Source organism: Mesoplodon bidens, assembly GCF_964165515.1.
Source record: "Mesoplodon bidens genome assembly, chromosome: 2".
Lineage (NCBI taxonomy): Eukaryota > Metazoa > Chordata > Mammalia > Artiodactyla > Ziphiidae > Mesoplodon > Mesoplodon bidens.
This window is the reverse complement of record NC_138177.1, coordinates 22515722-22542353: the sequence shown is the minus strand read 5'-3', so window position 1 is coordinate 22542353 and position 26632 is coordinate 22515722. Positions and strand designations below refer to the sequence as shown.

At 37.5% G+C, this 26632-nt stretch overlaps 1 protein-coding gene across 10 annotated transcripts in view; it reads left to right on the top strand.

Annotated features, from left to right (window-relative positions):
• ENAH (ENAH actin regulator) overlaps positions 1-20531 on the top strand; it is a 154765-nt gene extending 134234 nt beyond the window's left edge. For 3 of the 10 annotated variants that reach the window (XM_081221280.1, XM_081221277.1, XM_081221276.1), the window contains 8 exons: positions 31-176; positions 323-380; positions 1649-1697; positions 5263-5329; positions 8004-8066; positions 11274-11352; positions 14701-14758; positions 15559-18571. In XM_081221280.1, coding sequence (XP_081077406.1) covers positions 31-176; positions 323-380; positions 1649-1697; positions 5263-5329; positions 8004-8066; positions 11274-11352; positions 14701-14758; positions 15559-15596 — 558 coding nt within the window. In that variant the 3' untranslated portion in view covers positions 15597-18571. Of the gene's footprint in view, positions 1-30; positions 177-322; positions 381-1648; positions 1698-5262; positions 5330-8003; positions 8067-11273; positions 11353-14700; positions 14759-15558 lie in introns of all 10 variants that reach the window. The other 7 variants (XM_081221272.1, XM_081221279.1, XM_081221278.1 and 4 more) reach the window with 3 other exon arrangements.
• The last annotated feature ends 6101 nt before the right edge of the window (positions 20532-26632 follow it).

The following is a 26632-nucleotide window of genomic DNA, read 5'->3' as shown; positions in this document are numbered from 1 at the left end:
AGTTTATTATGTATGTATATTCTCATTAAGATGGAGGATGCCTCTTTCCCAAGTGGAGGGAATACCATTGGTGTGAATTCGGCCTCATCTAAAACAGATACGGGTCGTGGAAATGGACCCCTTCCATTAGGGGGCAGTGGTTTAATGGAAGAAATGAGTGCCCTGCTGGCCAGGAGGTGAGTGAGAAATTATATGGATGTGTCCAGAATAGAGAGGATTTTGTTACTTTTATTATAAGTATAATTTAACTAGATGCAGTTCTTCCCTTTTGGCATAGTTTTACACTAAGTTTTTTTTAAAAATTGATTTACCTTCTTTCTAGGAGAAGAATTGCTGAAAAGGGATCAACAATAGAAACAGAACAAAAAGAGGACAAAAATGTAAGTTAATAAAAATAGCCTACTACATGGAGACTTCTCTGGCGGTCTAGTGGTTAAGACTTTGCGCTTCTACTGCCGGGCCGCGGGTTCGATCCCTGGTTGGGGAACTAAGATCCCACATGCCGCGTGGTGCAGGCAAAAAATAAATAAGTAAAAATAAAAATAGTCTACTACACCTGAAAATGTGAAATTCAAGTATAGATCATTCAGGAAATTGTGTCAAAGATTAGTTTGAACTTAATTAATTTCAACTAACAGTTGTTTCTTTTTAACTCTTCAGATACTAAAAATGGTATTATTTATAAATTTTTAATGGCATTCTTACTTAGTAAAATGGGTTGAATGTGTGGAGTTGGGGGAAAAGCACTGAAATTCTCACCTTTAGAGTTTAATTCTGTACCCAAGCCTACCATTGAAGGAGTGAATGACCTTTTACTAGGTTTTTTTAAATCTCTTAAAGTCTCAGCTTCCTTGCATTTATAAATTTATTTATTTATTTTATTATTTATCTTGGGCTGCGTTGGGTCTTTGTTGCAGCGCGTGGGCTTTCTCTAGTTAGTTGAGGCGAGCGGGGGCTACTCTTCATTGTGGTGTGCGGGCTTCTCATTGTGGTGGCTTCCCTTGTTGCGGAGCACGGTAGCGCGTGGGCTTCAGTAGTTGCGGCTCGCAGGCTCTAGAACACAGGCTCAGTAGTTGTGGCGCACGGGCTTAGTGCTCCACGGCATGTGGGATCTTCCCCAGCCAGGGCTGGAATCTCTGTCCCCTGCATTAGCAGGCGGATTCTTAACCATTACATCACCCGGGAAGTCCAGTTTCCTTGCATTTAAAATGAAGGAATTAGACTAAATCACGGTTTTCAAATGTTTCCCCTAGGAGCCCTGTGGTTATTAGCTGTGCCCCCCTCTCTAGTTCAGGAGGGCAGACTCTGCTTTATTTGTTTTATATATTAGTGTTTAACAGTATAATTGTTTTCCCTGCTGCATCTGGCCTTCTTTGATGCCATTCAAATCTCTCTCTCATATCTGGCTTGATCACATTGGCGAGCACAGCTGTCAATGAGGTCGCCTGAGGAAAGGAGCCATGGGGAGCGGCAGGGGGTGGCAGCGGGGTGGAGGTGCTAGGATAAGAAAAAGGTCTAAACTAGTGTAGAAGGGAGAAAAGATTGATGAAGGGAAAAGTGGGAAATGGCAGAACGTATGAAACACCAAATGTCTACAACAGGTTTCTAGAAGATGTGGTATTATTAATATGTATTTCTGTACATTTAGGAAGATTCAGAGCCTGTAAGTTCTAAGGCCTCTTCAACAAGTACACCTGGTAAGTTCGAGATATATTTTAATCTTTATGAACTTTCTGTAAGTATCAACATTCCTCAACTAAAAATTCCCCATTTCCCTATGTTTGGATAAAGTGACTGCTTAGTTACTAAAACGTTCAAGTTCTTTGTTCACACTTGAGAGCACTGACTTTTTCCTCTACCTTTTGTGACCCCAGAAGCAGCTGTTAATTTCTTTCTGATATTGGGAGATCTATTAAAATCCAAAGTTTTTTTCTGATGACTCTTTCTCTGAAAAATCATGATTTTTGCATATCCTGTGTATATTATTGTTAATGACTTGAAGTTATTCACTTATACAAGGAAAAATATGTTATCCATATGAAAGGGAAATATTTTTAGTCATTGATTCTTAAAGGTAAGGATTATGTGAGCATGTAGCTAGCCTTGAAGTCTATCTCAAAACATTCTCCCATTGAATCGTCATTTTAGCCATTCATTTGCATAACATTGATAAGGAAATAAAGCTTCTAATTTGTAAGGTTGAAAAAATTTGAAACAACAAGGATTTACTGTACAGCACAGGGAACTCTACTGTAATAATCTATAATGGAAAGGAATATATCTGTGTGTGTGTATAGCCGAGTCACTTTGCTGTACACCTGAAACTAACACAATATTATAAATCAACTATATACTTCCATTAAAAAAATACTATAAAAAATCTCCTTAAAACTTTCGGGAAATGTTCTTGAATTGAGTAAAATTTCTGACATTGAGAAGTCTTGGGCATAGAATATATTACTTAGAATATTAACAAAATACATTTCACTGGAGGTACTTAATGATGACTGCATCCATATTTAGAATATGAGATTGTTACAGCGTACGTGTCATTTCTTCATATGTGACTAAAGGCTAAGCACTAGACTGTTGACTCATCTCCTTACCTAATTTGGAAGGAAGTGACATAAGTGAATTTGATGAGTTGGATGAATTAATATCTAGCATGAGCCATAAGAATCCAGTATAGGGAATTGTCTATAGCCATTCCTTCTCATCATTGAATAGTGACTGTTCAGCAGTCTGACTGCTGTATTATAATTAATACTGTGACTGTGAATAAGGTTTCCTCTGAAGAGGACTCAAATCAGTTTATGTTATCTTCATTAAAAATTCTCTGGTTTGTGACTTATTTTACCTGTATCTTCCATAAGCCAAAATCAAAATACATGCTGTTATTAAAACCATAGATGTTTTAGAATTCAACTATAATTTGGGGTCACAGAAACTTTTAGAATTTGAAAAGAGCTATGAACCCTCTCCCAGGGAGGGAAAAATCATATTTCTATACAAAATTGGTCACATTGCAAAATATTGGTGAATTCCCTGAGGGTTAATCTATGGACTCCAGTTAAGAACTCCTTATCTAATATATATCCCCTTATTTAAAATGTGAAAACTGAAGCATGGATTTTGCATGTGTTTTTGTGTGTATGTTTGCACATGTGTGCCGTGTTTATAAAATTAAGGATTCATTCAGAAGGTCTAGAGGCTTCTTTTTCACTTGTTTCAGTCAAAAAAATTTTTTTCCCCTAATTGCCACATGTCAGACATTTGACAGGCCAAAAAGAAGCGAAAGATAAAGTCACCCTAAGCACAAGAAATCCATGGTTCAGCTGGGATGATGAGATACACACAAGTGAAAAGTTCATCTTTTACAACCACATGTTGAATATTAAATAATGTGTCAAAGAGGGAGGAGATTGTATAGTTTGGAGTCACCTGGGTCGTCTTAGTAGGAAAAAAAGGACATTTTACCCTGCCTTAAAGAGTATTTACCTTAGCTGAAAGTAGAGGAAGGGGTGCTGTTTCAGGAAGTGGGTACGTCATGGGCAAAGATGGGGAGTTGGAGCTGGAAGAGACTAGGAAATATGAGGTAGACTTGCCTGACTAGGATAGAGAGTTCTTTTTGGGGAGTATTGGGGGAGAAAGTTTGGAAAAGCAAGTTAGAAGTAAAATGTTGAAAGCTTTTTATGAAAAGATCAGGAGTTTAGACTTCATCCTGCAAAGAACTGAGTTGACAATCAACTGAAACTGTTCTAGGAACATTAAAATTGCAGTTGTGAGCAGAGTGACGTAGAAATCAGGGAGGACCAAGATAGGGAAACTGGTGCCAGTAAGGATTTGGTGTGTTTCCAAAGACCCGATGAAGGCAACCTAGCCTCTGTCCTTCCTCCTGAAACCGACCTGGAGCCCCTCAGAGAGAACACGGCCTCACTATCTGCAGAGCCAAACTGAACTGCTCTTCCTCAAAACCAGATGCGCTCTCTGAAGATTAAAGGATAGTTCTGGTTTGGCTGATTGAGAAAGGACGTCAGCCAACTGTTAAATGGTAGCAATTGCTGCATCGTATCATGTTGGAATTATTTCTTCATCTCTTTGCCTGCCTCTTCTTTAGTGACAGTGTCCTAATGGCTCTTCTCTGCCTGTCCAGTTGTCCTTCAGGATTTCCCTCTTTTCCCCTCCTCTGGCAGATGCCTCTTGGATGTGTTTCTGGTTCTGTCTGTCGTGGACCTCCTCATCTGATTATCTGATGTCCCCTGGCTCACTCTGTGGTGGTCAATGAGAGAGTGTGTTAGCTGTTAGAATACAGATGAAGGAGTAACCATTGATTGATTGACAGGGAGTAAAGCAAGATGAAAGATGACTTTTGTTTCACACCGAGGTGACTGAATGCAACAGAAATCCAGAACAAAAGCAGTGTTTCAGAGTTTGAGTAGAGAGTTTAAGTTTAGTTTTGCATATGTGCAGTTTGAAAAGAGGACAAGCTACCTCAGTAAGAATGTGCATAGGCCAGTTGAGGGGCTACATTGGAACTCAGACCAGTTTTTTTAGCTAAAACTCTGTGCAACTTGTATGTAGACTTGATTCTCATGCAGCCCAGATTCATCCTTCCATGACAAGCTTCCACTCCAGATTTCACGCAGTCATCCAGTGAGGCCAGTGATGGCATCAGCGAGGCAGCCCAGGTTAGAAAAACAGTTCAAAGCACAATCAACTAAAAGCTCAGAGGGAACTTTATTTAACTGGAGTTGTCTGCTAAGTCCCAAGAATTGGATTGGTTGTTTGACAATCAAGGAAGTACAATACAGTTGGATGATTCTGAAATATATTTTGAGTTTGAATTTTTTCCCAAGAGGACTGTTTTGAGTTTAGATTAACTATTGAAGTACATGAACACATTAAAGATTCCTTTTATTCGTTTTACCATTGGCACTAAAAAGAGTTTAAAAGAGTATAGTTAATACTGTCCCATTCAAACTATCCTTATTAATTTAAAATAATTTTCACAATTCCATTCTAATTAATTAAAATTATCCTACTCTTAATCTTATTATCCTATCTTTATTAGAGAAACTTCTTACCATCTGGTGTTTAAAATCATTGTATTTTAGATTTAACAGTCTAAGTTCTTCCTAGGGAAACTTGTCATTCTTGCTTATTAATTTCATCTCATTTTGGGGTCTGAAATGGTACAAATTAGAATCCTAACTCTGGGAGCGTATCGGATATTTAATAACTTACGTTCTTTTATTTTTAAAGAACCGACAAGAAAACCCTGGGAAAGAGCAAGTACAATGAATGGCAGCAAGTCACCTGTTATTTCCAGGTATCAATTTTTTTCCTGAGTTTTATTTTAGAATTGTACCTGAAAAGAAATCTGCATTTTTATTGTAGAAAAAATTCGAATGGTAGATCTGAAATTGTACAAAGGAGCAACTAAAACATCTATAATCCTACTGCTGTTGGACAGCTAAGCCCCAAAGCCCCACTGTATTTTTATTAGTAATTGTCTAAATTCTACCCTATGCTTATTATTGTCACCCAGGTTGTCTGAACTTTTAAGATAGCTTTATTCCTCCCAATTTTTTTATTTTGAAAAAATTCAGAACTGCAGAAAAGTTGAAAGAATAGTATAGCAAACGTCCGTGTATCCATCACTTAGATTCACCAGTTATTAACATTTTGCCAGCATTGGCTTGAACTCATATCTACACATCCACACTTTATTCTCTCTGAATAGGTGGAAGGCAGTTTGCAAATATGTTCTGCTTCAGCTTGAATACTTTAGCATTTTTATTAAGAAACAGGACATTCTCCTGTATAACCTCAATACCATTATCCCTGTCAATAAACAACATTGAACTTTTGAAAGAAACTTATGTTTTGAACTGAAAGGCAGCTGGAGAGAAAAAGCTACAATGTTTAAGAGAGAGTAAAATAAAATCTAAAATTTTGAATTTATAAAGTAGAAAGATTTATTTTTCAGTTGAAACTTCTGATTATAATCGAGTTAGAAAAGATAATGCTCAGAAACAAGACTGGTTAATTCGTGTTTCTACAAGTGGCTTTGTGTGCATGGTCAAGCAAATTCAGTATTTCTTAGCCAGGCATACTTTACTATCATAACTAACTTTATATCATAGGTCTTTAAACATAGATGAAACTTTTTCTTGGTTTATGAGACAGTTTAAAGGACTCATATTTTTTCCAGAGAAAGGTATGTATCTAGAGACTAAAAAGTTTTTTTGCCTTTTCTTTCTGAGCTATTTGTCTTATTTTTGCCTCATAAAAAGTAAACTTGAGTCTAATTATAGAAACCTAATAAAGAAAAATGCAAGAATAAATCTTATATTGTCACAAGTCTGTTGTGTGTTAGCTTCAATCTAAGTTTGGATTTGCTTTTTGTGTGGTTCTTTCTGTTGGTGGGAAGATTTGGTGATGACATAGTTATTTAAGCTCCGCAAAGAAACTGGGCCTTTTTTGAATGTATAGAAGCTTTCAGTTTCTAAGTGACTGAAAGATGAATATATTTGATTTTAGGAGAAAATGGCAGAATTGCTTTTGGTGAACATGTTTTTTCAGTAGAGTAGAAAAATTGCACATTTATGTTCTCAGGTACCTAATTGATGTGGCCTTCTAATGCATCTCCAGTAGTTGTTACAGATTTTCTTCAGTAGCACATTACGAAGCCTGGTTTATCAAGTGCATATCAGAACAGAACTGTGATGTGCCATTTGTCCTTTGTCACTACTTTCATCCCTTCCTCATTGATAGGGATTCTGTAGTGAGCTTGGCTAAAGCTAAACTTAAATTCATGGCAAAAGTCCTGTCTTAGAAGGGACATGGAAAAGCTTCTCCAGGTGGAATGTATGTGTTCCTTGATGTGGGTGGGTTCATTTAATGAAGGAAAGAATTTTATTTCAGAGATTTTTCAGACTTCTAAAGGAAGTTTAAGTAAGTGCTCTAAACATCACCATTTAAAAAATATTTTGTCAAATATGGGTTCTTATATCTAGTAGTGTATTGTAATGATGTTCTAGCTCTGGTAGATAGTTTTCCTCTCTCTTCCCAAAATAGACGTTCCGCTTATTTCCTGAGCACTCATACCCGTTTTGATAGATTTGATCCAACCACTGATATGTATGTCTTAAAATTTCACTGCAAGCAGTTTTAAACCATAAAAGATTTTAAAAATATGTTTAAAAGACTAATAACTGTATTGCTTTTCTTCCTAAATTATTTACCCCGTTCCTTCTGAAAGCAAGTATATTGGCCATTTTTTGTTTTTATTTGAGCACACTTTATTCTTGCACAGTACTGAAAGTACCCATTTCTCTTCTGAATATCCATGTCAAAATTATGTTAGTGATAAGATGGATTAATATCCTATAATATACATGAGATATTGCATTATGCTGTATTTATTAAGTGAAGATGTCAGACAGAATAAAAGCAAGAGTGTTGAAGTTAAAAATGCTCTAGATCATGACTGGAACATAACATTGGAAAGTTTGTGAATTCTTCCTGTGGCTTTTATTAAGAGCTTACAGATCTTGTATTCAAGATGGAAAAAGAGTTCTTTATGTGCCTCCTGAGAAGAGTTAATTATGTATACTCCAAGCTGTAGTGATTTTTATTGTGTTTTTTATTTGAGCCTGTAGTTTTATTTATATTCACTCTAATAGAAATGTCTTTGGTTGTGTTCTGATACTTGGTGAATCTTTGTATAGGTAGATTTTACTATGTCTGCAGTCTGTAAAAGTAGCCATTGCATAATGATTTTTAAAAATTCTCTATAATTGTCAAGTAAACAGTGTCCTCACATAACTAGACTCAGTCTCCAAATAATTTTTTTTAATTGGAAAAAATTATTTTAAAGTTAATGGACTCCTTTAGTTCTTCTTCTGTTTGCTATAACTAAAAACCTATAAAACAGTAACATAATGAGAATTTTTTAAGTTCTATTGTATACCCCTTTAAATGGTTTTTCCCCTTCATAGACGGGATTCTTCAAGGAAAAATCAGATTGTTTTTGACAACAGGTCCTATGATTCATTACACAGGTATCATCCTGATGTGACTTTGTGATTTGAGACTTTGAAATAATATGTTATAGGGCTGAGCTTTTTCTACATGGATTGGTCATCACCACAGGGAGAGATGTAGGCAGATCGAGCCTTTCATATTTAGCTGTATTTAGAACATTTTTTTAAAAAATTCTGAGCGATTTGAATGAGAAAAATTAATAGATTAATAGTATTCATTTCCCCGCCATCAGTTTATATTTGGATTATGATACATATAAATGATAAACATATCAGAAATACTAATATAAATTATAAACATATCAGAAATACTAGCGTGGGAATCTAAGGCCTCATATATCTAGAGTGTTTGTGGCTTTTGCATTTTATTTTAAAGGCCGTTCTCTTTATAAGACAAGGCTTTAAAAAGTTGAATAGAAGATCCTGTACTGTTTGTCACTGGAACACAGGACAGTATTATAGCCACAATTGTGAGTAATTTATTATTTGAGGAAAATCTCTATTTCCTACATACTTTGCAGTATATTGAGTATCTTTAACAACCTAACATCCTTGAGATTATTTCTTTTCTAGGATGAGTCTTATTATACCATTTTTTAATTAAGAAAACTTAGTATATGAGCCATGTATTTCTTTCTTAATTAAAAAAATTGACAATTTCTTAAAATCCTCAAGTGCTTAAGCCATATTTAGAATTAATTTGGCAGAATAGAGACTTAAACAGCTGTAGTACAGTTATTTTATAGGCAGGTATCTAGAGGTAACACTCTCATTATAAAGTAATAAAAACCTCTGAGAATCCCCCTTTTTTGTTATCAGTTATGGTAAAAACCCTTATGTTAGAAATAACTGAGACATACCCGTGTTATTATATACATCTAGTTTTAAAAATACACATCAAGTCTACTAGGAGCATGAATTAAATAGTATATGGAGGGGGTGTCTATGGCAGTGAGTAAGGAGTTCTGTAATCAGACTCTGTGTGGCCAAATTGTTATTAGCTACAGTTATTTTCATGCCGTAGATGATTAAAATATTTGGTAAGTTCATTTTGTCAGCCAGTTAAATCTGCATAAAGTGTTCATAATACAATAGTGAAACAGTTTCTCCTGCTTTTTTTGAGGTGGTTTAATTGTTTTGACCAAAAGACTTATTTAGAAAATTTGCTAGCACATAGAAAAGTAGCATTTAACAACGAGATTTTCTGTTGTAAATCTTCTCAGTTACCTTGCTGCTTTCATACGTAGTGCCCCCTGGGATAATGTTGATAAGCCTTTTTTGAGAAGTGGTGATTACGTCTTTCCTTCAGTATGAAAAGTTCCCCCCTTTAGTTAATTATCACGGTGGTGGTGGTGGTGGTGGTGGTGGTGGAGGTGGTGGTGGTGGTGGAGGTGGTGGAGGTGGAGGTGGATTGCATGTTAGCATGAGTTAAAGTTTTTAAAAATTGCATGTTTCCACAATTTTCTGTCATATAACAATAATTTTTTGCATTGTTTATTAAATATGTATATATTCATAACATACTGCCTGGTTAAGTAGCAGACCGTAGTTATTCACATGAATTTCAGGGATAGTCTGTAACATCTTACAAAAAACCTGACGGAAAAACTCGAACGAACTCTTTGGCCAGCCCAGTATAAGTTTAGGAGAAAACAGTTAGCTAGTTTGTACCAGTTAAATGTGAAATGTAAAAGAAAAGCAGAATAAATAATAATGTACTTCTGGAGAGCAGGAATGGACACTATGGGCGAATGAAATGCACAGTATGTCAACCTTTATGAATATTTACTATATAGACCAGACTCTCCAGAGCACTGTGACTTGCACACTGTGGGTCTCAATACGTCTTAGTTGACTATAGAATTAAGTAGTCTCAGCAAAGTGAAAAAGGTGTATTGTCTCAAGAGGGAAGGAAGTATGTCATATAAATCTTCTTATCCAACCCAGGGCCTAGCTCAGTGCCTCTTGAATGAGGTTTTCTGAAAGTTATTATTTTTCTTGTTCATATAAACATAGCAGCAGATATATAGTAAAATTGGTTGTCTTCCTTCACAACAATCTTTTCAGTTGTCATATGATTGATGTTAAAGCAGATTAACTCAATATTTCATCTTCACAGACAGTGCCTATGGGTTTGAAGTATAAATATGCCTCATAACAATTATAAGTTTGAAAAAGTTATTATACCTATTGAATCTTGGTTCAAATTTCTAACATTGGTACTCTGCAAAGTTGGAAATATATGACCTGGCTAATGTTTTTATTTGCATTGATACGTGACCCTTAAAGAGTGGCCACTTAGTATATACTAAACCTGAAAATAAAGGACCATCTAATTAAAATTCTAGATTTTCCACTTAGTATTTTCTCTCATTGCCAGAATTGGAGAGGGAGCCATGACTGACTGACTTGATAAAAATATACCTAATACTTAAGACTTATTTCTTCACGTAAAATTTTTAACAGAAGCTAAACTTTTGAAAGTGCAATAGTAATTGACCATCTGTTTCTGTGTGGCATTCTGCTCCCTTTTCCTTGTAGAAAAATAAAATAAGTTTATGGAAGTAGTTAGATGACAATTCAGATGACATCTTCTTAAAAACTTCATTGGGAAATAGCCACATAGCCAATTGGATATGAATATACCTTTAATTTAATAATCATTTTTCCAATATCCTTATTTGTTTTGATGCTTACAACGGAATAAAACACATACAAAGAAATCATACTCATTAAATATTTTTCCCCCTGCATAGAATTTGTAAATTGATTTATATAGAGTGAAATATTCAAGTCTTTATAATTTCCTGTTCATTGGTTTGCCAGATATTTAGTAGATAATGTACAGTTTCAAAAGGAGAAAACATGATGGTTTTACTTGGGCTGGGGTGCTGCAGCTGGCCTCCCGTCTGTCCTGATCACCATGCCACACGTCACCCAGTTACCCTCCTCATGCCCAAAGTGTGTTGTCCTCTACTGGAGAAGTCTCGTCATCTTATCACCTTTTTCTGATTTCTTTACAAATAACTGATAATACTGAGAAAAGTGAGAAATACTTTCATATGTTCTTATCAGTTCTGCAACTATTAGGACAATTAACTTTTTAACTCGTGTTTTAAGAAATGTACTTTAATCTGGTGTTGGGTTGGTAAGTTTGCAATGACTAATGAACTCATTAAATATCCTAAGCGTTATTTACCTGTCCTGAAAATGTCATTTGTACAGACCAAAATCTGCGCCCTCGTCACAGCCCAGTGCCAACGGAGTCCAGACGGAGGGACTGGATTATGACAGGCTGAAGCAGGTGGGCGACCAGTGGCAGCTTCCCTTTATTTGTTCTTGTTCTTTTTAAAAAATATCCCATGCGCATATACTTGACAGGTTGCAAATGTGTTTGAAAAGAATGTAGAGTTAGATATTTTTTTACTCAAGTTAAACAGTGGCATTTAGTACTCTGTTATTTTTTTCAAATCCTCATGTTTTGGTTCATAAGTTTGCATAAAGTGCCAGCAGTGGTGGAAGGTAGGGGCAGTGGTTTAATGGTATATTATAAACTTTAAATGTGAGTGAATGGTGTACAATTGCTTAAAAAAAAATGGGCTTGCACTTTTCACTTATCATTAGCCAAAATGGACCCACCAAGTCTGGTTTTGGCAAGAATGTGAGGAAAGTGGGCACTCTCACCTCACATACTTCTGCTTTCTAGGAAGCAGTTTGGGAAAACAAACCAAAAGCCTTAAAAATAAATGATTTACCTTTGAACCCAGCAACTCCACTTTGAAGAATTTATGCTAAGAAAATAGAAGTATGTAACTATATAGTATGGAGGAGGGCTCTGCAGCTATTAAGGAACCATAACTGAGAATATTGAACAATGAATTGTGAACACTTGCCCACATTAGGTGAAACAGACAGGTAACCGAACAGTATGAACAGTTAATGTCGATTTTATAAGAAAAAGATATTGTTCATATTTTGGATACATATGCATTATATTTAATACCTGTATACACAGGAAAAAAATGGAAGGAGTAATAGGTGATTTTGGAACCTTGAACTATCTTATTTCTAGAAGAGGTAAATAATTTTTTTTAATGGTGGTGTTTAAAAGATTTGAAATGGAAGGCAGGACATCTTAGTAAAAAAAACTATCAGTTTTGCAGACCTGAGTACAGATATGCCTGTAGTGAAAAATGTAATCTTTGTCTTCTTACCCTGCACTTCACGGTAGCCTCTGAAGATAACAGTTGTACAGATCACTGTAGCAGGCATTTATTGACTGTCTGGCGGACTTCAGTGCTACGCATTTGCTAAGTTATTAGCGTGACATTGTCTCCTAATCTTCATAGTAGTCAGATAACATAGTGTTTGTACTCAAGTTGTGCACATCTGAGGTTCAGAGAAGTTAAATTTACTCAGTCCCACAGTCAGGATCAGAACCCAGTCTAAAGACACAGACCTACTAGAGAATGGACTTGAGGATATGGGAAGGGGGAAGGGTAAGCTGTGACAAAGTAAGAGAGTGGCATGGACATACACTACCAAACGTAAAACAGATAGCTAGCGGGAAGCAGCCGCATAGCACAGGGAGATCAGCTTGATGGTTTGTGACCACTTAGAGGGGTGGGATAGGGAGGGTGGGAGGGAGGGAGATGCAAGAGGGAAGAGATATAGGAACATATGTATATGTATAGCTGATTCACTTTGTTATAAAGCAGAGACTAACACACTTAAATTATTTCAAAAAAAAAAAAAAAAAAAAGAACCCAGTCTTTCTTCGGAGTCCGCTTTCCCCATTCTATCACTCATTTTTTAAAATGCCAACAAAGTTTGAGTGGGGCTTAAAAAGGGACCAATAATGTTGCAATAATGAGTTCAAAGTAAAAGTTAAATAGGAATTAAAGAGACAAATACTAACAATTTCAGATCAACCTTATTTTTATACTGCAAAGCTGTTTGAACAGTTCAGTTGAGTTATGTAATTTGAAAAGCATGTGGTCATTGATAATCAAGCCCTTGTTTCCTGTGTGTTAAACATGGCTTTCTTTTCTTGAAAAGCATTTTAAAATGGAGCACTTGCACACATTTAAAATATGGTAAGTTCTTGGCAATCTGAAGTAGGGGACTAGAAGAGAGGATAGATTTGATTTTAGGACTGATTTTAAGTTAATTTGAAAAAGGATATCTGCTAGTCCATATAATAACTTCTGTGCCTCACTTTCCTCATTGGAAAATGAAGGAATTAAACTAATTGATAGTTTTCAACCTTATTTTAAGCATGAAAAGCTTTTTTAAAAAATGAACCTTAAACGCAGAGCAATTTAATGTTAACCTGAGGTGTGTGCAGTATTAAAGAAAGTCAAATAACTTGAAATTAATCCTTCCAAAGGATAGCTATTTTTCACCCATTAAAATTGTGTCAACTTGGGCTTCCCTGGTGGCGCAGTGCTTGAGAGTCCGCCTGCTGATGCAGGGGACACAGGTTCGAGCCCCGGTCCAGGAAGATCCCACATGCCGCGGAGCAGCTGGGCCCGTGAACCATGGCTGCTGAGCCTGCGCATTCGGAGCCTGTGCTCCGCAACGGGAGAGGTCACAGGGGTGAGAGGCCCGCATACCACCAAAAAAAAAAAAAAAAAAAAAAATTGTGTCACCTTATTAGCCCTTTTAGCTTTCATATTACACAGTCTTCAGTTTTTAACTAGGAGATATCCATTATTTCAAATTGAACTTTATAAAAAGAGATTTTGTAAAATATGTAAAGATGGATTGGTTTTCATAGAGGAAGGAGGGTCCAGAACATCACTATTAACTAGACATGTAACAAGGGCCACACAGTACTTTAAATTTTTAGTAGCCGCCTTAAATACAGAGAAACAGGTGGTATTCACTTTAATATATTTTATTTAACCTAATATAGCCAAAATAATATTTCAATATATAATCAGTATTTTAAAATTACTAATGAGTTATTGTACATTACTTGCTTCATACTAAATCTTTGAAATCTGGTGTCTGTTTTACATTTACAATGCATCTCGCTTCAGACTAGCCACGTTTCAGGTGCTCAGTAGCTATATGTGGCTGGTCCCTGTCTTCTTGGACTGTGCACATCCAGCGGAGTCCAATCCTCTTCCTTCCCCACCTATTAGGGCAGCCCCTGAGGGCCCTCCAGGGGAATCCTAGATTCCTTGAAACTTAGTTTAGCAGCTCTGGTGATTCCTAAGGAGTCCCCATACTTCAGACCAGATGACAGATTTGCCAAGCGCTGATTGTCCAGTTCACGTGTCTTCTTCCTTGAAACTTCTTTATGTATTACCTCTTAGACAGCTCCCAGAAGAACTAGATTAAAAGCAGAACCATTACGTTTTCTAGAAATTATCTGAATCATACCTTTCACTGGATGACCAAGTAATTATTTTAGTTTTAGAAAACATTCTGCTGCACATTTTGCTAAGCTAGAATAAGCAAAGATTGGGAAGCAAAGACTCTTAAAACAAAATTTACCAAGGTTAATCTTCTAAGACATAAATTGTGACTCTGGAAACAAAAAGCATATGTAATATTTCATACATTCTTAAAATTTTATGTGAGCAAGAATCTTTTTAACAGTTTTTTTTTCTGTATTTCTGATGTTTTTCTCTTAACATTTTAGGACATTTTAGATGAAATGAGAAAAGAATTAACTAAGCTAAAAGAAGAGCTCATTGATGGTGAGTGTCTAAACAAATTTGCTACCCTTATAGAGTAATGATCAAGAATAGCCATTTTAGGGCTTCCCTGGTGGCGCAGTGGTTGAGAGTCCGCCTGCCAGTGCAGGGGACACGGGTTCGTGCCCCGGTCCGGGAAGATCCCACATGCCGCAGGGCGGCTGGGTCCGTGAGCCATGGCCGCTGAGCCTGCGCGTCCGGAGCCTGTGCTCCGCAACGGGAGAGGCCACAACAGTGAGAGGCCCGCGTACCGCAAAAAAAAAAAAAAAAAAAAAGAAAGAATAGCCATTTTAAAGAAAATGCAAATAAAGAAGTCCACAGTTTATTACTTGAGAGCATAAAACACTTACTTTTCCATATTATCCTGCCCTTTACTTGGTTTAGGATGTCAGGGAGGAGCTCTGTCTCCGTCATATAATGGAAATTAGTTTTGAAAATAGGGGTAAGCAAGATTCCTAAGTTTCCGGTGTTGAGGAGTATTAGATGGAAAACTAGGTGAACAAGTCTTTCTCTAGGTTACTTCTATTCATCCATCCCATCCCACTGACCTCTTGTTTTAAGCCCCAAAAATCGGTGTTTTCATTTTGTGTACAAAATGGAGAGAATATATAAATATATAGAAATTAGTGTGGTCTTCATAAAAATAAGAAAACAAAGATTTCTGCAATGAAAGATGCAAGATCAGTGTTTCTTTTATTACTGTGAGTTTGAATACAGTCGTTAAGATTTCTTAAGAATGAATCACCCATTTATTTTACCGTATCGTTATATTTGCTTTTAATATTTTTCCTTTTCCTACCCAGCAATCAGGCAGGAACTGAGCAAGTCAAATACTGCATAGAGAATCAAACTAAGGAGAGATAGGACTTTAATCTGGAGAAAGGAAAAGAAAAAAAAACCTACAAAGAACAGCTGTGTTAACAACAACAAAACCCTTACATCTTGTGAGCTGTAAGAAGAAAATGGAGACAAACAGTCGGAAGGAGGGAAAAACCAACATACTTTGAAAGCCTTCAGACATTACTACTCTGGCGATAAGCTGTTTCCCTCACAGTTTTCTGCTTTTCTCTGACCGCTACAACGGGATGGAGGAGAGTCATATAGGAGTTCCTGTATCAGTTATGCAGAAAATACTGAATCCGTCAGGCAAGATCACCGTGCATTGAAATACTTTCATGTCAAGAGAAAATCGCACGTTTTCCACAATCCATTGCTAAAATAAAGAGGAGAAAGGCTTGAGAATTTTTTTTCAGAGAATGGTGATGAGGAATTTAGCAAGTTATGCTATTGTATTGTAAATGTTTCTCTCAGGTTTGTCTTCCTATCATATTTGATATTCCATGAATAATTGAGCTCAGCCCTATGTAGGTTAAGATCATAAAATGTGGAACAAATGGAATTGTATGTGCTTTCAAAGGGTGATATTTATAAGAAAGTGTCCTAAAAATGATTTGTTCGGAGTGAGGAATTTTAGAATGATAGGAAGTTTCTCGAGTTTAGCCTTCATGCAATTTTGTAGATTCAAACATAAAATTTGTCCAGAATTTAAAGATTTAGATGCCTTCCTAAATTGTTACAATGCTTTACCAAATCTGTGACTCCTACATAACACAAACCAGTGGTCAAATGTAAAACAGTATATTGTAGATTCACTGTAGGTTTTCAACCTTTTTTAGATTTATGCACGTGGACATTTTTATAATGTAATTACAACCACCACAAAATTAGCTTTTTAAATTGCAGACAGTAATGCATGTCAAACTAATATGTAGTGGCCTTTTCAAGGCCTAGTCCCAGGGAAAACATTTTGTAGAGTATAGGGGAGCGGGAGGAAGGGAAGGAATAATTTTTTATTTAAAGTTAACTTCTGCACTATCTTTGTTCTCAGTTACCTGCATGAATAATAATGAGGACTATTTTGTGACTTTAATTGGTAAATATGTTAACAGCACCAAGTACTTGATCTTTTACATCATGTCTTCAGCTATTTGTATTTTAACTTGAGTAAGTTCAGTGGTCTGAAACATGATTCTGAGCTTCACATGAATTACATCTTAGTGTGGAACTCAAAAGTTCCGTCCCTGAATTTGGCAGTTGTTATTACCTAGGCGCCCTGCAGTTATACAGGTATTCAGGTACACATTCCTGACTACAAAGCTGCTTTTGAACCTTGTTATGTTGAAATACTAGAAAAGTAACAATGACAGCAGCAATTAAGGTCACAGAAATCATTAGATAAAGGGAAAACAACGAGGGGGGGTCCTGCATAATTTTCTTTTAATAAATAAAGTGAGACTTAGGTGGTGGGAAGAAGGAACTAGATACTCTACTTACCACCATGTGTGTGCGTGCGTGCGTGTTTGTGTGGGCACTCACGTGTGTGTATGTTATCCACTCCCTTTTCTTTGAAACTTCTAAGATTAAAATAGAGGAGAAATCCTGTATGTTGCAATGATAGAATTTTTTGAAATTTTAGGAAATCACAATTCTCCAGGCTCTCCATCTTGATTTATGCTTGAGTTATTATGTGCCATATTTGCTTTGAAACCTTTGATTATCAGTAGTTTTACTAAAATTTTGAAGAAATAATCCACTTTCATCTGCTTTCTAGATTTTCTTAATCTAAGTTCATAAGACAGAACTTGTTGATAGCATAGTTTTCTAAGCGCTGCAAGTTTGCAGCCATTACCACTTCAAAGAGGTTTGAATGAGGGAATTTTTTTCCCTTGTTAAAATAGTTCCTGTTTCTGTAGAAACTTCATTTTTAGATCTGTGATGGATGAGCTATCATAATTCAAGTATACAGTTCTTTTTTTCTATCAACTCTTCATTGTCATCCAATAGTGAAGACATTAAAGATGCAGCAAGCTTATGAAGTACTACTTTCTAAAAGAAATAGGAGGCATTTTCATCTTTATTATTGTACTTTTGGTTATGCAAACACTATGATGATACCAATGTGTATGTCCCCCATAAATCTGGTCAGAAATCACTTTTGATTTTGTTGATTAAGTTAAACAGTCTATAGTAGGATAGAGTACTGGGTACAAGTGGTCCAAAGTAAAATAAAAGACTACGGTAAAAATGCTAGATCTTAAAAAAGAAACCGGTTTATGCACTAAACGTTTTGTGCCTTGGTCTAATATTAACATGAGGTCTGTGTAAAATGACAAAAAGAACCAGTGTTGAATCACGTTTTATTTCCTGTCGTTCTGCATTATCCCAGATTGCTAAATGTGTTCTTTCCAAGAAGTTTGATTGAATTACTGTATACATTTGCTGTCCTATGTGACAGTTTTGTCATTGTTAGAGATTTCAGTAATTAAAATGGGCAACAGAAGCTTAGGTTGTTTTCCTTATCAAAACTATGTTCCTTGGAGCCACAATATTATGATGGTTTTCGTGCTCTTGTACACTGGATGTCTTAAGCTGAACGCAGTTTAGGCGATCCTGTCTAATTACAGGAAGGTACTTCTTTCCTTCAACACTGTGATCTGACCTGTGACAAATCTGTACTATACACTATGTAAATGGCTAACAAGTCAACTGCAAACCAACTGAATGTACAAATCTTAGTGCTGGTGCTGAAATCTCTTCAGAATAGTCATCATGATCTCAAAGTTTGTTTCAAAATTTGCAAGCATCAAGTGTCAATCGAAACTGAAGATGAAACACTAATGAATGTTGAATTCTCATGCTTTAGGTGTACTTCCTTATTAGAGTTTTTGGTTCTCTGCTATTTTTACCGTACTGTTTCATTTAAATTTCCTACATGCTAACTTCGTTTGTGCGATTGAAATAAAATTGCAGTATATACGTGTTGCTTGTTCGTGACACTTAGATAATCTTCTGACATAATCTTTTGGTTCTAAAATAAGTTGTATTGAATGTAAAAAACACTCTTTCAAGTCCATGACTTCACTACTTAAAGTTTACATACCAACACTACAAAGATTTCATAAGTCATAAATACTAAGTAATGTATACAAAGGGAATATGTGATCATGTATCTATCTACTTTTTGCTTGAAATAGCTGTTGGGTGTTCCCTGTGTGTTCTTATTTTCTCTCGGCCCAGCTTGGTACAGTGTCTTACAGTCAAGAGAGTGATAAATGTTTAAGTTTACTCCATTTTGTTCTACAGCATAGATACATTAAACTCATTTATGCAGTTAAAATTTTCCTTTATATAGTTTGCAGTGTAAAGGATATTGTAAGGGCCTTACCAAGTACTGAGTTTTAAATATAGTGAAATCTCTATCTATAGTGTTTGTTTATACAGTAGTGTTTGTTTATATGTAGTTCTTGAAACCCACATATAAGCAGCAGTATGTTTTATCTGACTCTTACGAAGTACTGATTTTGAGTTCGCTTTAAAATTCTAATGTCTTCATTAGAAATACAACAGTCTGTCTTCTTTCTCCTACCAGACCCCAACTTTTCCCTCCCTCATGCTCTCCGCTTCTCGTGGACCCCATGTTCCTGCCACTCACTGACGTTTGCAGTCATTACCCAGTCCACAGGTATAAACATATTAACTGATTTTTTTCTCTCTGTCCCGTCTCGGGGTTCTGGCTTCCCTTCATGTATAAATCAGAATGTTTGTCTACAAACTAAGAGTCACTTCCCATTCAAAAATGAATGAAGTAACAGGTGGTAACCTTTAAAATTTGCCTAGATACAACTTTGTCTCCTAAATTTGTATATACTTCCAGTGCCCTTGTGAAGAATTGGCCTTTAAGTTCTAAGTGGTGTTAACCTTTGAAGCACAGTTTACAAAGGTATGCTACAGGATCTCTGATTCCTTTCTGTAGGCATCCTAACTTTATATATAACCCTATTACCCTTTCAGTTATATCGATTAAGCATAAGAATGACATCATATAAAGCATACTGTGTGAAAGAACTCTCTAGGGGCTCTTAATTCCTTTATGAAGCTATTGCATAATCTGCTTTCCTGAAGACATTTACTCCAGCATTCACATTAAAACTCTACACGTGTTCCTGGTAGTACCGTTTTTTTTTTTTTTAATAGATGAATTCGTATCTGTACATCTCCTCAAAGCTCTAAGGGATGAGAAAGGGATCCCAAGAGTATAATGAAATTAGTGATGCTAATACCTCAGACTTTTCACTGAAAAGCCATTTCATATTTAGACTTAGGTGTTTCTGAAGTATGCATAAGGAATCTTTCTCGATCTGGGTGAATAGAATTATCCCAGGTATCTTTGGCTACAAAAAGACACAGTGGAGAACATTTATTTTTAAGAGTAGTTTTCTCTCAAAATAAGCACATTTGCCTAAGAAGCTAAAGTTGGTAACCCCTCAAGAAATGACTGTTGAGCCAAGTACTGTTGAGGGTCTAGAATGCAGATTTTCTCTGTTCCAAACTTCCAAATAGGCTGTGGATTATGTTTGTTTCCTTTATGTTGTCTCTAGATAATTTTTGAGGCTCAGTAGGTTTTTATATCTGTTCATAATACTTTAAAAGTGAAACCTTCAAATTTTCAAAAAGTCTAAAATTGATTAGAAAAGAAAAAATATTACTAGAGTAAATTTAGGAGGGTTAGGGATATGCAGCATCAACTTAAATGGAGGTCTAGGATATCTCCCTTGTTGATACCAATGGTGAATTCACAGAGAAGCAAATTGAATCAGTAAGGAGATACAACTGAAAGCTCCTAATGTTATGAACTATGTAAATTTATCTCTAAAGAGCTTTTTTTTTTTAAAGTAACAGTCCCTGTGAGAGGGTAAATAAATGATTGTCATAATGACTTAGGATGTTGAAAGAATTACTGCCACATTTATTGGTTATTTTTGTTAAATCTGATGAAATCAATATATCTGAAGGTCAAGAAAGGAAAAAAAGGACTTTTCAGTTATTATAGATTCATCTGTTGCACATAAACTCTCTAAGCTGAAATGTTAGTATCAGTTAAGGCATGTAGTAGGCTTCAAATACTTGCTGATTAATTTAACATGAAGAATAAATAAAGCTGAATCCTCAATTTTAAGTGTTTGAGCCAAAAGGTCACCGTCACTGAGATGTACCCCACTTCTCTGAAGCATGTTGTATACTTGGAGAAGTTGAGCAGAGAGCAGAGCCCCTGGAAGCTTCTGGTATAGGGCTGTGGGATTCCTAGATAGAGGGAAGAAATCAGGGCCTCAGGGAGGCAGCTGAGGGTAGGGAGGACATATGCATCATCTAAAGAGTGTTCTTTTACATCACTTTTTCATATGACTCTAACTGAAAACTCAAATACGACCTTTTCTCAACAGTTCTGAGACAAGACAGCTTTCATTTCAATAGAACTTATTAGAAAAGCTTATATATTTCATTAGAGGACTAAGTGCATTTGTTCCATAAGTGTAAAAATCTATACAAATCACAGCTTCATAGTTTATCATGTTTAAATTTGATTTAACTTTTTTCCCCTTTGGCTCCAAGACTGATTTCTTTAGCAATAGATAACAGAATTTTAAAAATATATAAAAAATTGCTAATGTAGGCAGTGAATAACGTTATATGGGTGCATTTGGTTTTTAGTTAATGGTTGTTCTTCCAAGAAGACTTAGAATATATTAAAAAGCATGCAGTTAGTTGGTCCCTTGGATTACACAGGAAATGGCATTTAAGAAATTTACATTGAAGAAGTGTATATTGATAGGTGTTTACATTGAAGGATATTTAATTCTCTGTCAGGTCCCAAAGTTTCAAATCTATAGAAAATGAGAAAATAGGTTCTTGGCTTACACTTAAAATACAAGCTATTTTAATCATACAAAAGAAGTTGCCACAGAAAGCTTTTTAAGATTATGGTTCATTCATGCCCTTAGTCGCGTCCATGGAACCTTAGTCTGAGTCCCTTTTTTAAAGATTAAAGGCATTTTTAGAGACGTTTTTCAATTTGCTTCATTTAAATTTTAGGTGAGAAATACCGATTTGGAATTTTATTGTCATTAACCATGTTGAACTCAGGTGTAAACTCGGTTTGTTCTGCCTGCCGTGGCATTGGGTGTTTTACATGTTTCGGAGTTTCCCTAGATGCTCGTATTCTCAAGTCTGAGGTCTGTCTGTTCTTGGTGGTGGACTAACTTAGCGCTGTCACCCAGGCCCCGTGTGACCTCGGATGCTGCCAGACTGCCTGGCAGTGGTGGTTGGGCAAGTGGAAGCTGGGCGCGATGAACTTACATGTAGACCTAAGTTAGTTCTGCGCCTTGAAGGATTGGTGGTAGGCGCTGACTTTGTCACTAAAATGTCCAGGGAGAATCATTTCCCCCTGAGAAAAGTATTGGGAGGATTTAGATATTCAGAAGAGAGGCGTATTAAAATCTGGCTTCATTTTCTTTTCTACCTACTTATTACCAAGGGGAATGGGAGTTTCAGGCCTGAGCCAAGGAGTTTACAATTTGGTTTCCTTACCATAGACACCTCATCATTATAGGTTTCAGTTGCTGAAATTGAATTTTAGGGGGTAGTATTTGGTCCTCACATAAAATAGCCTTGTTTCTGAAAGTAAACATCGTTAAAAGATTCTTATTTTAACCCACTTTTTTGCCCCTTTCTTAGGCTGGACACTTCGTGTTTCTCCCACTTTGCCGTCTCACTCCTCCCTTTGTATGTGGGAAGTGGACCGGTCATTGGCCTGGACTCCAGCCAGCTTGACTAGCTGTCAGGCTGCAGGGCTAGTCCAGGCCGTGTCTCTGAGGTTGCCCCTCCCTTTAACACTTAGTTCTGTGTGTCATCATCCCGTGTGTACTCTGCAGCCACTGATTTGCTTTATTTCTTCCTTTTGATCCAAGAGAAGGGGAAAAGGGCCTGAGTTTCGCTCTCTGATCCTAAGTGCCACTTTTAATTGTTTCAAAATCTTAGACCCTATTCACTGGAAAACATGCATCCTAGGTGTGAACACTAAGGTAAAATCGATGAAATGATGATTTTGCAGTCGTGCCGCGTGTAGTGTTAGTGCTGTGTTACCTGCTGCCCCAAGGCCCTCTGCTCACCCGTGAGATTTCACAGATTGGGTTACAGGTGTCTGCGTTCTCCCGGCCACGGCCTCAGCCTGGAAGCACAGGCATCCATCCATTCCCACAGACCAAGAGTGATACCATGTGGGATCATGTGAGACGTGAAACCGTGCTCCGGTTATGATTAGATCAGTGACAAAGCCCTTTTGATTCTTTTTCTGGCCCAGTAGCTTTTTTTTAAGTAAACACTGCAGAGCTGGATGGAGTGAAGCAGCCCTTCTTTGTTTCTTGGGGAGGAATGCACTTCAGCAGCTCTCATATCCCCTGAGCCTGCTGTACCGTGGTTCCTTCTATCTCTGTCATCCACGGGGGGGAATAATGCCCTCCCCCCTCTGCCCTTCTTATATATGAGTGTACAAGCTGCCATTCCTTCCCAGGTCCTTGTTGTTAATCCAAAAGACTCATGGCAGTTTCTTGGCCAACGAGGTGACCCTTCCGCACCATTTGGGTGAATGTTGTTCTTAGTCCTTGCTTGATCTTAAGGAGAAAATAATTGGCACAAAGTCAGAGGCTGAATGGGATTAGAGAAGATGAGTCCTGTTTTGCAGATGTTCTTTTCCTTCTGTTCTTGGTGGGCATGTGTGTGTTTTGGAATTCACTTTTTTTTAGCAATAAGACACGCTTTTCATACTGTGTGTTTTTTTCTTTTGGGGGAAAATGAAGTGTTTCTAACAAAAGTGAATGAGCTAGAAAGAAGATTCTATCTTGAGACATCTGTAGTTGGTGCAAATTATTCAAAACTCAATTACAGTATTTACAGATTTTCACAGACATTCTTTTTTTGGTTTGCTTGATAAGACTGAATGAGGAAGCAACCCTGCAGTCTGTGGTTATAGCAGCATTGCAAGTCTGGTCTGTAGCTGGGGTAGAGAGAGTGAGGGAGTTAGGGCTAGTCCCATCTGTGCTTGAGCAGAGTGGGACTTCAGGCAGAGGTCGATCCAGGTAAGTTCCAGTTCAGAGCGTTCTGTTGCCTTGCCTGTGGGAGGAGTTTTCAAAACCTTTTACTTGGCCTGAACGAAAATCAGTTCCATTGTGCTTTCTGCTGACCTCTGGGGAGTTGGGATGACCATAGGAGTGAATGACAGGAAGGCTTTTTTGGTGCTTTTTATCTTACTTTTGAGAAGGGGGGGAGTCAGGGATGAACCTTTCTGGTTGGAGAGCAACATATACCGTTGCCATTATGAGAATGTTAAATACATTCTCCTTTTCAGACCTACCTAGTTGATAGGACAACAGTATCCTGTAGAAGAGCCCAGTTGGTAAAATTTAAAGGTGAATTTCTTGTGGTCCAAATGGACCTGCTTTGCTACAAAATTTTAAAACTAGAAATGTGCACTTAGGTCCTTAAAGCTTATGCAGAGTGGTTTTCTTTGCTAAGGATGTGAGTACATGCAGCCCATTAATCTAGGGCTTTATAATCTGGGAGTGAGCCCCTTAAGGCAGTATGGACTGAACTAACACTTTAAAGTTAAGGTTGATTTAAACATAGCCAAGGCCATATTTGAATTGGAATTAGAAATTATTTAATGTGTATACAGAACCTCGTGTATCTTATCTCATGGAATTTCTGAGTTACTGGCCTTGCTGAATTTCAGGAGTAAAAGAAACTGGTAGCAACTTGTTTTCAAGCAACAAATTGTAAATTGCTGCTTGACTGAGAAATCATTTGTAAATCCAAATAAAGGGGGATCTTACTGTCAGGAAACATTACCTTCCAAGTTTGGAGCCTACCTTTAAGAAAGAGAAGTGGAGGAGAGGGTGAGACAAGAAACCAAAATGGTTGGCAGGGTAGGTGGGATTAGTCGGCACCAGGGTTTTGCACCAAAGTTTCAAATATGAATAAATAAAAAGGAGGACCACTTGCAAGACAACTTAGGAAGGACTTGCCAGAAAGTAGCAGCTCCTGCTGCACAACAGTGCCTTCAAAATGATTCTCTGTGTGAATTGCATGCAATTTCATGTAACCGTAAAGTGTAACCTGTATGTGCATGACGTGTCTAGAATGTGTAAAGTTAAGTTCAGCAGAAAAGGGGCGTAGCCCTGCCACTGATGGGTCAGCGAGCCTGCTGAAGTCCTTGGACTTAACGTGTGACTTCTTAGAGCCCTGTGTTTGCATTAAGCAACCATATTGAAATCGGATCCATTTCTTCCTTTGTACTTTCTTTCCTACTTTGCAGCTTTGCTGGTTTTAACTGTTTCACTCTTCTGCTTCTTGGTATCCTTTCTTGTTTTGAAATAAAAAGATGAAATACTTAAGTCAAAGAAGACTTGTTTTTATTTTACCAGTGCTCTTAATTTATCAAAAAATATATGATGTGAAAAAGAGTGTTCCACTTTCTTGGTTGTGATTCTGACCTCGAAATATGCTCAGTTCTAAAAGCTTGAAGAGCGTTTTCTGGGCCTCCTCCTGCATTTCACCCCATCACTAAGGAGGGTGTCAAGCAACCTGCCTTCATCCCTGCATGTTGCTTCCACTTCTGTCTAATGGTGTCCACAGAAAATAGTGCCGTCCTCACTGGAGCCACCCAAGGCCGCTGCCCAGACTCAACCAGCAGCCTGATGGACAAATGAATGGCTGCCTCTGGGCTACCAAATACCCTGTGCTTTTCAGTATCAACTGTGTTGTGTCTGTAACCCAGGAATAGTGCTACCACAAAATCACTGCATGCGGATGCTGGGAGTGCTTTGGAGTTCTAGAGAATGGAGGGCACCTGAGACTGCACGTTCTTGTCTTGTGACCATCCCATTGTCTCTGGATTTCCTAGAGGCCGGTTACCTTTCAGCCAAGAATATCTGCGAGCCTGTGGTTTGTAAGGAGCTTGCTGGTACATTCCTGTAGACTATGTGACCATTTAATGGCCTCACTTTAACTTCTGCCTTTTTTTCCCCATACTCTGAAGTCAGGAAAGCGGAAAGAAGGCTCTTCATAGCCTGAACTAGAGCAACTTGAGTGCTTTCCTTTTTCACTAGCCTTATTTCTAGCTGAATTTCTTTTCCTCTCCTCCCCTTTTCAGATATCTGAGAAGCCCCCGAGGTTCACAGGAAAGGAGTCGGGGAGGGTGCACCGCTTGTCGGAGTCCCTCGCTCCTGGATACTGATGGTTTTCATCCCAGGCGCAATCCCATTATCTATAGCGGAAGAGGTTATCCTCTAAGAGACTCGATGATAAAAAGACTTGCCAGCTTCCTCAGATCCAAGTAAGATGTTCTCTTGGAGCTTATTATCATGAGGTGTGATATCCTAAGATGCTGCATTAGCAATTGTATGCCAGCAAGAAGTGCAGAGGGGTAGGCAGCCCCTGGCAGGGTGGTCCAAGCATTGGGGTTTGGTGCTTCTGTTCTCTCAGCTGGAAAGGTAAGTGTCTGGGTTTTCCGACATCATTCCAGCTCAAGCTTTGTGGGTTTTATACCCGGCTGCAGGCCGCTGAGGGTCCCCACCACAGATGGGCCAGTCTGACAGAGACATTCAGTATCACAGAACTGGAGACTGCCCCCCAGACTTTGCCGGCAGTGGCAGACTGGTGGAGGTCGTGGAGGTCACGTTCACGGCTCCTCCATGGACCAGGTGCAGAGAGCCACTATCCTGCCATTTCTCTCTGTTCACAGGGTCTGTCCTAGCAAAGGCTGAGAGGTATTGTAATGCTAAACTGATGTTAATTAACATTTGTAAAGCTACCCCGTGGGGAGGAGAACTTGCAGCTCTAGTCTTCAAAACTCTTTGATTTAAACGTCACCTGGGACATGACAGTGACTTCTATTATTCTTGGATGATTATGGCTATGTATATCATCACTCCCGACCCCCAGAACAAAAATTTGTATGGAAAGCCTGGACGCTGGAAATGTAAT